This window comes from Sciurus vulgaris, assembly GCF_902686455.1.
Source record: "Sciurus vulgaris genome assembly, chromosome: 3".
Taxonomy (NCBI): domain Eukaryota; kingdom Metazoa; phylum Chordata; class Mammalia; order Rodentia; family Sciuridae; genus Sciurus; species Sciurus vulgaris.
Genome location: NC_136463.1, coordinates 44,154,651 through 44,170,804, shown reverse-complemented (window position 1 = coordinate 44,170,804; position 16,154 = coordinate 44,154,651). Strand labels below are relative to the sequence as shown.

General features: G+C 41.9%; 2 protein-coding genes across 7 annotated transcripts in view; both read left to right on the top strand.

The window, feature by feature from the left end:
• The window catches only part of PRPSAP2 (phosphoribosyl pyrophosphate synthetase associated protein 2), a 212,222-nt gene extending 207,097 nt beyond the window's left edge, over nucleotides 1-5,125 (top strand). For all 6 annotated transcript variants that reach the window (XM_079131704.1, XM_079131708.1, XM_079131709.1 and 3 more), the window contains 2 exons: nucleotides 3,202-3,348; nucleotides 4,380-5,125. In XM_079131704.1, the coding sequence (XP_078987830.1) occupies nucleotides 3,202-3,348; nucleotides 4,380-4,538 (306 nt within the window). In that variant the 3' untranslated portion in view covers nucleotides 4,539-5,125. The remainder of the gene's footprint in view (nucleotides 1-3,201; nucleotides 3,349-4,379) is intronic.
• A 10,458-nt stretch (nucleotides 5,126-15,583) lies between these two features.
• SLC5A10 (solute carrier family 5 member 10) overlaps nucleotides 15,584-16,154 on the top strand; it is a 66,397-nt gene continuing 65,826 nt past the window's right edge. The window contains exon 1 of the mRNA XM_079131695.1: nucleotides 15,584-15,741. Coding sequence (XP_078987821.1) covers nucleotides 15,628-15,741 — 114 coding nt within the window. The 5' untranslated portion in view covers nucleotides 15,584-15,627. The remainder of the gene's footprint in view (nucleotides 15,742-16,154) is intronic.

Sequence of the window (16,154 nt, the reverse complement as noted above, 5' to 3'; positions counted from 1 at the left end):
GCCACTGACAATGAGCTTCAAGCCTCCGGCAGGCGTCGCAGAATGGGATTTGCCCCACCCAAAGATCAGAGCTACGGCTTCCAGGATTATCCAAGATGTCGGTTCTGGCTTTGAAATGTGTTGGCAAATGGGGAGCTGCAGCTCAGGGGTGGACGTTGGAGTCGGGTTGCGGTTGGTCCTGCAGGGGTCCTGGAGGTCTGGTGTGTTTGGTGTGGTTGTGGGATCCTGGAGGCCGGCTGCAATCAATCAGTCTGGGGTCCCGGTGATAGGGCGCAGTCAGTTGGTCTGGGGGTCCTGGCGGCAGGGAACAGTCAGTCGATGCGAGGGCCCCAGAGGCAGGGAGTGATAGGTCGGGCTGAGGGATCCTGGAGACGGGGCTTAGTCAGTCCGGCCAGGGGTCCTACAGGGCCTAGCTGTTGTCTCAAAATGGCGGCAGCCACGTGTAATCAAATCTACAGGTACTGTGACAGTGAACTTCCAGGCTGCAGCAGGCAGCTGGTTCTCCACTGGCAGTTCGTGATCAGTTTGCTGACTGTTGTCAGACGATCAGGAGGTGAATCTTGAGCGTTGGGTGATGGATAGGTGTAAGGCAGGCGATGGACAGGCAAGAGGCAGGCAAATGGCAGATGATAGACGCCTGACAGTGAGTAATCTGCTCTCAAAAAAGGCATCTATATGCTGGCAGACTGCAGGTCATCACAGCAGACAAATGGGTAAACAGCAGGGGATCTATAAGCAGCAAAAACTGCCTCACCGAGAAACAGATATCCTCTGCTTGAAACCGGCGTTAGGGAGCAACAAGGAACGCAGCCTTCCTCTAGTCCGCCATCTTGAATCTCCTGACTTATTTGTCTACAGTTCTTATATTAGGAATGTCATATGCATGAAATGTATAGTTTGTAAACTTCTGAGATTGATTTTTTTGTTTCATTAAACATGATTCCCTTGGGATCACTCCAAGTCATTTTGTATTTTAATAATTTTTCCCTTTTTATTACTGGGCAGTATTTCATGATATGTAGGTGTCATTGTTCAACTGTTTGTTGAAGGACATTTGAGTTGTTTTCAGTTTTTAGGCATTATAAATAAAACTGCTCTGCACCTTCCTATATGGGCTTCTGTGTGAACAGAGCTTTAATTTCTCTGGGTTAATGCCCACAGTTGCATTTGCTGGTTTACATGGTGGTTGCCAGTTTAGTCTCACGAGATACTGTTTTACCAGTAGCACTTTTAAAGTATTTGTATTTTTTTGATCATAGTATTATTGTTATACTGAAAAGAGTAATCTATGTGTAAAATGAATACATGGATATTCATGCAACTGAAGACAAAGCTTGATATCATAAAAGAACTCCGGGGAGCCCAGAAACCTGTCATCTGTACATTGGGAAAGCACTTAACTGAACTGGATGTCTTTATTTTTTTTCCACAATTTTTTGTATGTTACTTTTAATTTTATTAATTAATTGTCCATTAATTTTATTATACATTAATTTTTTGGTGTGTTTCTGGGGATTGGTCCCAAGGATTGAACATGTGCTAGGCATGCACTCTACCACTAATCTACATACCCAACCTTACCAATATAAATTTAAATTTCTGTGAAGATTAAACAAAATTAAGTCTGTGAAGCACAGAACACAGTGATCAATGCACAGTATTTCATGACAAGTATTTTTTTTTTTTTTTTTTACAGACTACATTTTGATTGTATACAAATGGGGTACAACTTTTCTGTGGTTTTACACAATGTAGATTCACACCATTCATGTAATCATGCATGTACATAGGGTAATAATGTCTGTCTCAGTCCACTGTCTTTCCTTCCCCCACCCCTCCCGCCCCATTTCTCTCTAAACAATTCAAAGTTTCTCCATTCTTCTCTTACCCTCCCCCTACCGCCACCACCACCACCGCCCATCCCTGTTATGTATCATCATCATCCACTTATCAGAGAAAACATTCAGCCTTTGATTTTGGGGGACTGGCTTATTTCACTTAACATGATATCCTCCAATTCCATCACCAAATGCCATAATTTTATTCTGCTTTATGACTGAGTAGTATTCCACTGTGTATATATACCTGCTTTATGACTGAGTAGTATTCCACTGTATATATATATACCACAGTTTCTGTTTCCATTTATCGTTGAAGGGCATCTAGGTTGGTTCCTCAATCTAGCTATTGTGAATTGAGCAGCTATGAACATTGATGTGGCTGCTTTACTGTAATATGCTGATTTTAAATCCTTTGGGTATAAACTGAGGAGTGGGATAACTGGGTCAAATGGTGGATCCATTCCATGTTTTCTGAGGAATCTCCATACTGCTTTCCAGAGTGGCTGCACCAATTTGCAATACCACCAGCAATATATGAGTGTGCCTTTTTCCCCACATCCACTTATTTTCGCTTGTGTTCTTGATAATAGCCATTCTAATTAGAGTTAGATGAAATCTTAGGATGGTTTTGATTTTCATTTCTCTAATTAATGGAGATAATGAATACTTTTTCATATATTTGTTGAAATTTTGGAGATTAATGCTCTGCCTGAAGTGTGTGGAAGATTTTCTCCCATTCTATAGGCTCTCTTTTCACATTATTGATTGTTTCCTTTGAAGTCAGGTCCTAAACCAACATGATGAAGATTGGGGCCTACTTTTTCTTCTATTTGGTGAGGATCTCTTATTATTAAAAACAGCAGTTGTCATTTGTTTTTCCCATTGTAAAAAGCATATACAAAAAGCATATTTCTCATATGCTCAGTGAAGAAAATTTAGAAAATAAGGAAAAATAGCAAGAAAAATCCTGAGGGATAGAGGCATAGTTCCATTACCTTCAGTAAAAAACATTTTCAATTTCCCTCTGCATTTAAAAAAATTATCTGAGCCATACCTTGAGCACCTTGCATTGGAAAAAGGTATGATTTTGGTCAGTAACATACAGGGATGGAAACAGCCCTTTCCCCAGGTAACCTAAGATGTGGAGGCTGCAGCCCGGCAAATGGTGAGTGCTGTGCAGGATGAGGCTCATGGCAGAGGCCTGGAGGGACATTGTGGGGGCCTGGTGGCATACCACCTGTATGTGTTAAAACTAAACAACAGATCTGTCACAGTACATTTAGGCAGCCCCTTTCTTCTGGTTGTCTAGCCCATCTTTGCAAGTGTTCATGTGCCCTTTGCTCTACCTGTGATTTGACAGGATGATATCATCGATGATGTTGACAGCTTTCTTGCTGCAGCAGAGACCCTGAAGGAAAGAGGTGCATATAAGATCTTCGTAATGGCAACTCATGGCTTGTTGTCTTCTGACGCCCCCCGGCTGATTGAAGAGTCTGCCATTGATGAGGTAATGGGGTTTGGTTAACGCGGGTACACTTGCCTGGGCATTGGTATGTCCAAGACCTTAGTCACAGAGAATTGGTACAAGAGGATGCTCATTTGTGTTAAAAATGGATTCAAATGTGGGCTAAATTTGCATTTCATTGATTATAAGCAGCTTGTCTGACACTTTAAAAAGAAATAACTTTGTGACATAAAATTTATGTATCATAGAATTCATCCACCTAAAGTATACAATCTGATGGTTTTTAGAGAATCCAAAATTGTAATGATTACCACAGAAGTGAGATCATACAGTATGTCATCACCTGAGATTAGCTTCTTTTACTTAGTGCAATGTTTTCAAGGTTCATCCACGTTGTAGCATGGATCAATACTTGGCTCCTCTCTATGACTTAATATTCTGTGGTATGTACTACACTGTTTCTTCACTAGTTGCTGGAAACTTGAGTTCAGTTTGTATTTTTTACTATTTTGAACAATAGTGCTATGAGCATTGACGTACAAGTTTTTGTGTGGATGTGTTTTAGCTCTCCTGAGTGTATATTCCTAGGAGAGAGAGAGCTAGTTTCTATGGTAACTTAATGTGTGAACTTTTAAGGAGCTGCCAGACAGGTTTCTAAAGCAGCTTAAGGAACTCTCAGTCCTGATAGCAGTGAGGAACCTCCGGTTTCTGCACATCCTCCCCAGCACTTGTTATCATCTGTTTTTAGTCATAACTATCCTGGAGTGTGAGGTCATCAAATCTTAACCCAAGAAACATGGATAGCTTCACACTGATTGAAGGGAGGGGAGACCCCCTGTCCTGTTAAGCAGGCCTCAGAGATTTGAAAATACGTTGCATTTTCAGATCAAGCCATGAAGCTGCTTCGCTTTCAGTTTTCTATTTTTCAGTTTTCTTTTCGTTTTTTGCAGTGCTGGGCATGGAACCCATGACCTCATGCATGCGAGGCCTGCTCTCTTATCACTGAGCTACACCCACAGCCCCAGAAGCTACTTGACTTTCTGATGCTCTTGGTTTTTCCTCTTGATTCTTAGGTAGTGGTTACCAACACAATTCCACATGAAATTCAGAAGCTCCAGTGCCCCAAGATCAAAACTGTGGACATCAGCATGATTCTCTCAGAAGCCATCCGTCGCATTCACAATGGAGAGTCTATGTCCTACCTTTTCAGAAACATAGGCTTAGATGACTAAAAGGCTTTCCTTTTTTAAAACCCCCAAGGGCCAAACTGGAAGCACGGGCATGAATACTGTGAGGACCCTTCTGGCTGGAACTGGATTACTTGATGGAACCCCTACGTTGTATTCCTCCCCCCTCCTCCCACCCTCTCCCTGTGAATTCCTGGGAACATAGAACAACTTTTTATGTCGGGTTGGGTATTTGAGTTTTGGGAGCAATTTTTATAAAAGAAAAACTATTCTCCTCTTAAAAAAATTAAGACATGGTTGTTTTTAGTGTAACTATTAAAAAAATAACACTTGGAGTAAGATTTTTGAGCTCACAAACAGTCTTTTATCAAAGTTACTTAAGCCAAGTGTCCAAAAATATTGTTAAAATGGTCTACTCTGACACCTGCAATTGAAAAGCTAGAAAGATTATACTGTTGACTCAAGTAAATGATGTTTTTAGAAATGCTTTTATAGACGAGCATATGGAATATGTGGCTGTATTTATTTTCTTCAACAAAAGAAGGAACATAAAAATTTGTGTTTGTGTGTGTTTTTTAAAACAATGTTCTGGCAGTTGTTTTATAACTGAAATAAAAGGTAAGCAGAATATATGTGCTGTGGTTGTTGAAATGTTTATCATCTTGTTAAATTTTCTGCATAAAGTTGCAAAAGGTACAGTAGCCTCTTTGGAGGTAGGTAGCCTCTTAGCAGGGTAATGCTTTCTGATGATTGATTAGAGATGCTGAAAGTTCTAATGTGAAGTCATTTGACTGAGGCAGGAGAAGTTTGAATCTCAGGACGAGAAGTGGAAGAGAGGGTGTGAGCAGCCCGCTGCATCTGTCTTTGACTCCTGTTACAAGAACACAGCCATTTTTGCATCAGTATATGTCACTGCAGGCTCTGGGGGTAACATGCTCTGAGATAGGGGAGCATTACAAATGGTGAATGATGGGAACTTTGTCCATGTCAAGGGTCTACAAATCGTCTAGTTTATTAATAAAGTTTCAAGTTTAGAACTCTGACCTTCTCCCTTAGAGTGTAGCATACTGGCTACCAAGGAATTCTGGAGCCCCAGAGGTAGGCCAGTGAATGAGGATTTCCTTTGAGCTCACTCGGTGGCAGTCCCAGCCAATCCTGGGAGGAAACATAGACTTTCTCATAAAGAGGAGAAGCCTTGCTTTCTGCCTATGTTACAATCTGGATTAAAGTAGCAGTTGATTTAGCCCAAAATTAAGATGAGTTACTTGCTGTTTTCCATAGTGGGGTTTCTCAGTGCCCCTCAGAAAGCAGTGACTCAGAGGCTTGCCTGAGCAGGTCTGGAAGCCCATGTGTGCAGAAGCACTGAAGACTCTTGGAAGCTGCCCTGAGCATCTGATGGTCACACACACCAAGTGGTGCCCACCTTGCCATTTTAATAAGAAAACACCCAGATGCAGTGGCACATGCCTGTGTCCCAGCAGCTCAGGAGGTTGAGGCAGGCAGATCACAAGTTTAAAGCCAGCCTTAGCAATTTAGCACAACTTGTCTCGAAATAAAAAGGGCTGGGGATATGATTCAGTGGTTGAGCACCTCTCGGTTCAATCCTGGTACCAACAAGGAAAAAAAAAGAGCTTGGGAAAAGGTCTTTCCAAATCTAAGTTTTCAAATTCAGCGAATGTTAGTAATTAGCTTTGAAGAAGTGCCCTTGCCTTTATGACCATGTCCCTAGAAATTGAAATCCCTAATCTTCGTGAACAAATGGAATTTAAGAATGCTACGTTGACAGCCACTTTGACCTCTGTCTCCAGTAGGTTGTCATCCTCCCGACTAGTTAATCACATATGGGAAAAGAGCTTTGAAAACACATGTCAGCCTGTCTTAGCAGAAACTCAGGGTAACTGAAATGCACCCAAGAAGCTTCAGCAGCAAATGTCCCCTCTCCAGGTTCCGCTGTGTTGGCTTTTCTCCACCTCTGCCCTGTGGATCTTGTCTCATCACTTCCTGTTACAGATTACAGTGGAAGAAGTCACCGTACAGTCTAGCTTTGAAACTAGTGGCACCACTTTACAATTGACCTTAGGAACTTCTATGTGGAATTAAGCACAGTGGCCCAGGGCCATCCCCATTATCTAGCAAGGCAAGCATGGGTTATGCTCTAGATGACATTTGAGCGTGCTTTCAAGCTCTTTTCCGTAGGTTTCCTCTGCAGCTGTCTCCAGTGAATTTCAGTCTAGTGGTGTTCATCCAAGTGTTCATGAACTAAAGTCAAAATTTGCAGAGTAGGCCATGTGTTGTGACATGTGCATGTAATTCCAAAAACTGGAGGCAGAGGCAGGAGGATTGTGAGTTCAAGGCCAACCTGGGCAATTTAGAGAAATTCTGTCTAGAACAAAGTAGAATTATGGATGTATCTCATTGATAGAGCACCCCTGGGTTCAATCCCCAGTACCAAAAAAAAAGACTGTTAGTTTCTAATTTGAATTGATTTTGATGTCATCATTTGATGAACATACACAGGATGTCAACAAGAGCCACGGATGGATAAACACCATCTCAGTCATTACTGTGTGCCAGGAGCATTCATCACTGGCTCTCAATTTATTTCATTACCACTAACGCCCCATCACTGTGACCATTTGAGCTAGAACTCAATGAATGAATTCCTGCTTCCCAGGCCAGTTCTCTCCATTCATCTCAAGCACATCTGCCTAAATAGGTCTGCCAACCCTTTTGATGCAGGATGTGCAGCAGAGCTAGGAGAGCACACTGGCAGCTGTCTGAACCTGATGCTGAGTGACCAACCTACCTGCCTAGTTTTGGGTTGTTTCAGGGTTGCTGACTACCCTGATACAAAAGGTATCCTCTGTGTGTGTGTGTGTGTGTGTGTGTGTGTGTGTGTGGTGCTGGGGATTGAACCTGGGCCCTTGTGCACGCAAGGCAAGCACTCTACCAATTGAGCTATATCCCCAGTCCCAGAAGCTACCATTTATTAAGAACCATTGTCTCTGAGGACATTACACACTGTCCCTCATGGTCACAGCATCTGAATTGGATATACAAAGAAACTGAAGAGGTGAAGGACTTTTCCCACCAGTCAGTGTCAGTATTTGAACCCAGGGCTGTGATCCCAAAGCTAGTATCTTTCCTTTCCCTCCAGGGTCTCAACCCAACACCCCATGATGGTTGTGCCTCTGCACATATGTGAAAGTACTATGTTAATTACATGAAGTAATACACATTGATGTCAAGGCCCAAAGTTGAAATTTGCATTGTTAACGTGGGACATTCACTGTTGCTAACTTAGAACTGTGCAGGCTTGTGGGCTTATAAATTCTCCCTTTTGTGCCTTGTGGATGAGCAAAGTTTTGTACACAAATTGACAAGTTGGTAATTAGTTAGAACTATTGATATAAATTGAGGTGTATTAGCGTTCTCCAGGGAAACAAGCAATAGATTTTATGTATGAAGAGAGAGAGACAGACAAAAAAAAAAAAAAAAAAAGATAAGCAGAGCACTACTGATTTTTTTAAGGTTGCAAGATGGAACTGACAGGTCTAAAACTTGCAGGTGCACCCTGGAATCCAGGGGAAGAACAGCTATTGCTGTCTCAGGTCCAAAGGCAGAATTTATTCTTCCTGTTAAAGTCTTCAACTAATTGGCCTGTTCATGTTTTGAGGGGTAACCCACTTATTCAAAACCTACTGATTTAAATGCTGATTTAATTTAAGAAATGCCTTCAGAAGGCCAGGAATATATAGCTTAGTGGCAGAGTGCTTGTGTAGCATGTGCAAGGCCCTGGGCTCAATCCCCAGTATCAAAAAAAAAAGAAAAAGAAAAAAAAATTTCAAAAGAAATAGACTGGTTTGACCAAAACCTGGATATACCATGACCTTGCCAAGTTCGCACATGAAATTAACCATCCAATTAGGACATTAATTCTAATCCTCAGGGCAATCACTAAGAAAAAAAAAAATTAAAAACACAATAAAAGAAAGGAGGGAATCAAAATGATAGACCAGAAAATATCAATAACACAAGGAAGTTGTGAAAGAATTAGGAGCATAAAAGAAATAAGATGTTTAAAACAAATAGTAAAATAGCAGAGGTAAGTGCTTCCTTATAAGTAATTAATACTAATGTAAATAGATTGAACTTTCCAATTAAAAGACAGCATATGGCAGAATTAATTTTTTAAGAATGATTCAATTATATGCTGTCTACAAAAGTCTTGCTTGATTTTAATTCCAAAGACACAAATAGGTTGAAAGTGAAAGGATGGGAAAAGATACTGAAGCAAAGAGTAACTAACTATAGTTGAAGTGATTGTACAAATATCAGACAAATAACCCGTAAGACATGTTGCTGCAAGAGTTAATGGCATTACATAATAACAAAGAGTATCAATCCATCAAGAATAATTATATATGCACCTAACAATAGAACCCCAAAATATGTGAAGAAAAAATTACAGAATTGAAGGAATACATAGTTCAACACTAATAGTTGGAGAATTCGACATCCACTTGGGTTGGGGGGGTTGGTACCAGGGATTGTACTCAGGGACACTTGACCACTGAACCACATCCCCTGCCCTATTTTCTTTTTTTATTTAGAGACAGGGTCTCACTGAGTTGCTTAGCATCTTGCTCTTGCTTAGGCTGCCTTTAAACTCTCCATCCTCCTGCCTCAGCCTCCTGAGCAGCTGTGATTACTGACCTCGACATCCACTTTTAATAGAACAACCAGACAAAGAGAGGAATTGAACACTGTAAACCAATTAGGTCTAATGGACATATTGTAAAACAATTTACCCAACAATAATAGAATATATATTCTTCTCAGGTGCACATAGGACATTCTCCAGTACAGACAATATGATGAGCCAAAAAACAGGTCTCAGTAAATTTAAAAAGATTGAAATATACAAAATATCTTTCCTGACCATAATGGAATAAAATAGAAATCAAGAACAGAAGAAAATCTGGAAAATTCACCAATACATTGAAATTTTTAAAATATACTCTGGCCAGACATGGGGGTGCACACCTGTAATCCCAGCTACTCAGGAGCCTGAGGTAGGAGGATCACACATTTAAGTCCAGCCCAGGCAACTTAGTGAAACCCTGACTCAAAGTAAAATAAAGGGTAGGGGTTGTAGCTAGGTAGTAGAGGCCATGAGTGCAGTCCCCAGTACCACAAAAAAGAAAAAAAAAAAAATATTAAAAACTCTTAGAGCCAATGGATCAAAAAAGAAACCAGAAAATGAGTTAAAAGTACTTTGAGATAAATAAAAATGAAACACCAAATGTTTGTGATACAGCAAAAAAACACCAGAGTGAAATTTGCAGCTGAAAATGACTGCAATTAAAGAAGAAAAATATGTCAAATCAATAACCTAATTGTACACCTTAAAGTAATAAGAACAAACTAAATCCAAAACTAGCAGAAGGAAGAGAATATTAACGATTAGGACAGAGGAAAGCAAAGAGAGGATAAAAACACAACAGGGAAAATCAATGCCTCCTTAGCTTAAGTATTAGGGTAATGCTGGCCTCAGAATGAGTTCTCAATTCTTAGAGAAATTAGTGAAGAATTGGGGTTAATTCTTTAATAGCTGGTTAAAATCACCAATAAAACCATCTGGTTCTGGAATTTTCTTTAGTAGAGTTTTTGATTATCGATCCAATCTCCTTACTTGTATCGGCTGATTCAAGTTTTCTGTTTCTTCCTGAGTCAGTTTTGGTAGTTTGTGTATACCTAGGAATCTGTACATTTCCTCTTGAGTTATCCAATTTAAATGCCATAAAATTTTTCTTTGTGTTCTCTATAATCCTTTTTCTTTACACAAAATCAATTGTAATGTCTCTGCTCTCACTTCTAATTTTAGTAGTTCGAGTCCTCTCTTTTTCCCTTGATCAGTTTAACCAAAGATCTGTTGATTTTGTTGTGGGATATAGTGAAGCAGTGCACAATGGAAAAATTTAAATTATAAATACCTGTGTTAGTCTACTTTCCCCTATGTAACAAAATGTCTGATGTAATCAACTTAGTAAAAGTTTGTTTGGGCTTAGGTTTTAGAAGCTTCAGTCCATGGTCAGTAGGTCTGTTGCTTTTGGTTTGGGGTGAGGCAGAGCATCATCATGGGGAGCAATGTTGCTCGCTTCATGGCAGCTGGACAGCAAAACAGGAAGAGACTGTCATCCTACAACACTCTTCAAAGACATGTTCTCAATGACCTAAAACCTCCCCTAGATCCCATCTCTTAAAGGTTTCCAATACAACCAAGAACATGAACCCTTGAGGGACATTACAGATTCAAATTGTAGCATTCTACATCGGTTCTCAAAGACTCATGTCCATCTCACTTGGAGATGCATTCAGTTCATCTTCAAGAGCCCCCCAAGTCTTAACTGTTCCAGCATTGCTCAAAACTCCAGGTCTAAAATCTCTCTAAGATTCAAGACAAACTCTCAGCTGGAGCCCCTGTAAAAAGCAAAAGAACAAATTACATGCTTTCAAAATACAACAGTGCAGAACAAACAGCACCTAATTTAAGATGGAAGAAAGATTTCCAATCAACACCTGAAGGGCCAGAAAAAGAAGAGTAAACTATATCCCAATTTAAGTCAAAAGAAGGAACTACTAAAGATCAGAGTGGAGATCAAAAGTAAGCAAGAAAGAAAATAGAACACTGAAAGAGAAAACCAACAAACTTGATTGTTTGAAAACAAAAAACAAAATTGATGCATTTGGTTCATATAAGGATTAGGTTTTAAGGTTGTCATGACATCCTGTACATGGTGGGCAAATTGAGAAGTGCTAGACTAGAAGAAGGGAGACCAGTCAGACCTTAAGACCTGTATTGGTCAGGGTTCTCTAGAGGAACATAACCAACAGGATACATATGTATATATGATTATAAAAAGGGGATTTATTAGATTAATTTACACAACCATAAGCTGGATATTCTGCAGTCTGGAGGGCTAAAGGAACCAATAGCTGAGCAGTCCAAGAAGCTGAAGCCTCAGAACAAGGATCAATGATGCAGCCTAGTCTGAGACCAAACTCTGAGAGTAGCTGGGCAGAGTCTGCTTTGGAAGAGTGAAGGAGCTGGAGTCTGATGTTCTTGGGCAATTGCAGCAGCAATCAAGAACCTGTTTGAGAAGAATTGAACTTTCAGCTGCTGCTGCTTCCTTGTTTTACCAATTTTTGTTCCATCCAAGCCTCCAACATATTGGACAGCGCTGCCCACGCTTAGGAAGGGTCTCTACTTGAATTTGCTATTCCACATGCCAGTCATTCCTAGACATAATGCATTGACACACACAGAAGCCTCTTAATTTTAAGCACCTCTTAATCCAGTCAAGTTGACAATTCCATTTAATCATTACAAGAGCTAAGTGAGATTCAAGAAATATTTGGATAGCACAATCAAGAAGGCTGGATGAGTATACCAGGAGTACAAGGGGTCATTTGTTCATGGGCTATACCAGGCAGTGAATCCAGCTCAACATTTGAGGCTCAAAGCTCTTCTCTGCCTCTGAGTTGCAGTGTGACCTTGATCAAGGTCCTCAATTTCTCTGTGCCTCAGGTTTTCCATCCATCAAAGAGCTGAGAGGGTTAAGGGTGGACAGTGTCCAGTTACAGGGTGATCACTCAGTAAGCATCAGCAGCCACAAAGATGATAAAGGTCTGAGCTGGCTGCTGGGGTTCACCAATCCCACCAATCTTTGGGATGAGGAGGTTTGGATGGAAGGATGATGAGGGTTGGATCATTGAACCTGAGATGTTCTCAGAGAGCTGCCAGGTGGGAACTGGAAGTGAGTGTCCAGAGTTCAGCCATGGGTCAGTGAACTGTAAGAGAAGGGAAGCTATCTGGGAAGGGATGGTGGGAGGAGAAGGAACCCACGCAGATCTAGGTATCAGGTACAGGTGGCAGGTGGGAATTCAGAAAATGTTGGTTGTCTTGGGTTGGACATGTGAAATAAAGACTTGGTCTCCTTCCCACTGCTGTTCACCAAGCACTCAGCCATGCTCTCCTCAGAGGTCCTCCACTCCGTGGCTGGAAAGGAGGAGCCTTGCAAAAACAGTCATGTGTGAGCCTAGGAAGGTTTGTGGGCACTACTGCAGCCTGCTCTGCCAGTCTGAGCCAGGACCAAGGCTAAGGCCTTACAAAAAAGTTCAAACTGCACAGAAGCAAAGAAAGTGATAATAACCCCTTTATTTCCCCCCTTAAATTCCACTGCCTTTCCTTAGCAGATCGCTGTGTGTTCTTCAGAACATTGCAAACACTCAGTTTTATACATAATGAAAGGATATCTCTATCTACCTACCTACCTACCTGTTTTAGTCAGTTTTTTTTCACCACTGTGACAAAAAGGCCCGAGAAGAACAATTTTAGAGGAGGAAAAGTTTATCTGGTACTCAAGCTTCAGAGGTCCATAGATGGATAACTTCATTATTCTGGGACCAAAATTATGCAGTACGTCATGGTGGAAGGGTGTGGAGGAGAAAAGCAACTCACAACATGACACTCAGAAAGCAGAGAGAGAGAACACCAGTTCTGCTCACCAGGGACAAAATATATGCTCCAAAGTCATGCCCCCAGTGTCCCACCTCCTCCAGCCACACTCAAGTGGATTAATGTACTGATTAGGTTAAGACTGTCATAACCCAATCATTTCACCTCTAAACTTTCTCACATTGTCTCACACATGAGCTTTTGGAGGACACCTCACTTCCAAACCATAATTCTCTATTTCTGCAATTCACTTTTTTCACTCGCCAATGTAGCATCTTCCATGACATCACATAAAGCCACCTCACATTTTGAAAGGTCATTGCATTCTGTAGCATTGAATTTCCATCATCCCATCAACCTGCTCTGGGTGGTCATGGAGGATATTTCCAATTTTCTGCTGCCCCGAGCATCTTTGTACTTGTAGCTCAGAACTCTTGTATTTTTCTACAAGATAGATAGGCAGATGATAATTATTAGGAATGAATGAAAAGTCTTGTGTTTATTCCAAAAGCAGGGCAACAGATAAGCTGGAACTGGCATGGTGCTTTGGTTTGAATGTTTTAGAAGTTTTAATTTCTCATAGTCATACAATAATGGTGGGACCATGTGGGACCTTTCAGAGGTGATTAGGTCATGATGTGGAGCTGTTCTAAAGGTGGGTCTAGCGCTGACTCTTGAATACACCCCTGTCACCATGTGGTACCCTGCACCATCTCCAGATTCTGCAGAATTCACTCCAGCAAGAAGGACCTCACCAGATGCAAACCCTTGACTTTGGACTTCCCAGCCTCCAGAACTGTGAACTAAATAAATTCTTTAAAAATTACTCAGTCTGCATTTAGTTGTAGCAACAGAAAACAGACTAAGACATGATTTGGATGACTTCTTGGCTAAGAGAGTCTCCATCTTTCTTGGACTGAGTCAACCAGAAGGGCTGGGTCCCCCAGTGTGATTATACCTGGTCTCCTGGGGTGAGCATGTGCACATGGCTGGGTTCAGGCAGGGGTGACATTTCTCCCCTGCAAATGTGGCCAGGTTGGTGCTGTATTTCTCCCTCTGTGTCTTCCTCTGCTGCGCTCTTCCTGTCCCTGTCCTTCAGGGCATAACTAGCAAATTACAGCTTCCATAGGATTTTTGATTGGAAGGCAGCACAATTATCTATAAATAGCTTATTCCCTTCTGAGACTCAGCAAAGAGAGTGGATGAAATGCTATTGGTTTAGGTACTTTATCTTAATGAAACAGATTTAATAAATCTGTATATTACCCATCTGGGTCCTTCAGAATATTGCAAATTGAGCTTTTGATTTACAATATGTTTTAAGCAATCACTTGGCAGTAAACCCCATCTGAAACTCGTTGGTTGAAGGCCAGTGCAGCTGGGAAAGGGTGAGCTGAGCCTACCTGAGATTTACTACCAGTAGTGACTCATTTCCCACTCCCATTTCTGGTCTTGTATGGGAGAGATTAACCTTTACTCCCCCCTCAGTGTTGCCAAGTAACAGCACAGTTGGATTTTCAGGCCAGGGTGTTCCCAGCAGCAGGCACTCACTCATTAACACTTCTGGAAGGACTGCATGTCCGTGTCTGGTTAAACTCCAAATACTTTGCAAAGCCATGAGCAAAGTCTGTCGCTGCTCAGAGGTGCGATATGGGGAGCCAGCCCAGCTGTATACACTAATTTAACTAGTGAGTGAACATGGGGTCCTGATGAAATCCAAATGGAACTAGAGCTGTTACTGTCAACACTGTGGGGACCTGAAGCCGGATCTGCAGCTGAATCTAGCTCCACATCTTGAATGGCTATGTCATGACAGATGACTGAGATGATCCAGTCTCCTGGACTCTGTTTCCTTAACTAGGATGAGATTTCACCTATGTTGTGTTGTTGCCTTGAGCATGACATGGTGGAGCATGTGCAGAAGAGTGAAATGTGGTCCTGAGGGTGGATAGAGTGTAGGTGCCCCACCCTGTTGTCCCAGGCAGATCACAGGGTGCCAAATGAATGATCAGATGGAGGGACTTGGGCCTTTCTCACTGGGCTAGAAAAGAACTGAAATGTTGGCAACAGGACTTATTGTCTGACATGGGGACATTTCTGAGACAGGACAATCATGGCTAGAAATGAAGCATAATGCAGGAGCCACTATCCCTAGCCTATCTCAGTCCACTTACTCTGATAACTGTCCATCACAGTCATTTCCCCAGAGGGAACAACTCCCCACGCTTCTTATACAAATTAAATATAACCCAAACCATCTGTTAGGCAACTTGTTCTTTTTTTTTTTTTTTTTTTTTTTTTTCTGGGACTATTCAGATTTCCTTTAGATCTACTCAACTCCCTTTCTTCTCCCCCAACTCCCTCTGAGTTTCAGGAAGCCCCTCCTGCGGCTCCGTGCCTTGCTCCAACTCCTGCCCTTGGGATTTGCCCCTATGAGGGGGCCTAGGAAACAGAAGTGCACCTGGAGGCAGTTGCTCTACACGCGGTCATGTTGTGGGCTGGAGATGCCACTGTCTCCCTTGGTTTAATGATCAATTAATTCCCGGACAGAAAGCCCTTTCCAACCTGCTGTGTCCTTAGTTACTCAGGCTCAGAGCTGGCACCTGCTACAGAATGATGGCTGACAACTCCACCAGCGACCTCCATGCTCCTGGACCGCAGCTGAGTGTGACTGACATCGTCGTTATTGCTGTGTATTTTGCCCTGAACGTAGCTGTGGGCATATGGGTGAGAGAACCTGTGGGAGCCATGATCTCAGGGTGGTTGCTTGGGATGGGAACCTAGGTCCAGCGTGTCCCTGGGGCTTCTACATCAGTCTCATCTGGTGGCCTCCTGCCCATTGCCTGAACAATAGAATCTGGCTACAACCAAGAGCTACTGGGTCAGAATCCCAAGGCATGGAAGACCACGAGGGCCTGGAGAATCTTCATTTTGAACAACTTCCCCAGGACAACCCTAGCTCATAAGCCCTTTTTCTCTCCCTCAATAAGAGACAGGTGATTTGAACCCATCTGCAGATTCCAATGACAGGAGGGCCCCTACTATGCAGACACAGTGCCAGACCCTTTCCCGTACCCCATCCACCAAAAAGCCCCCATAAAAGACCAACCTCATGTGCAGTGGAAGAGTTGAGGCTGCAA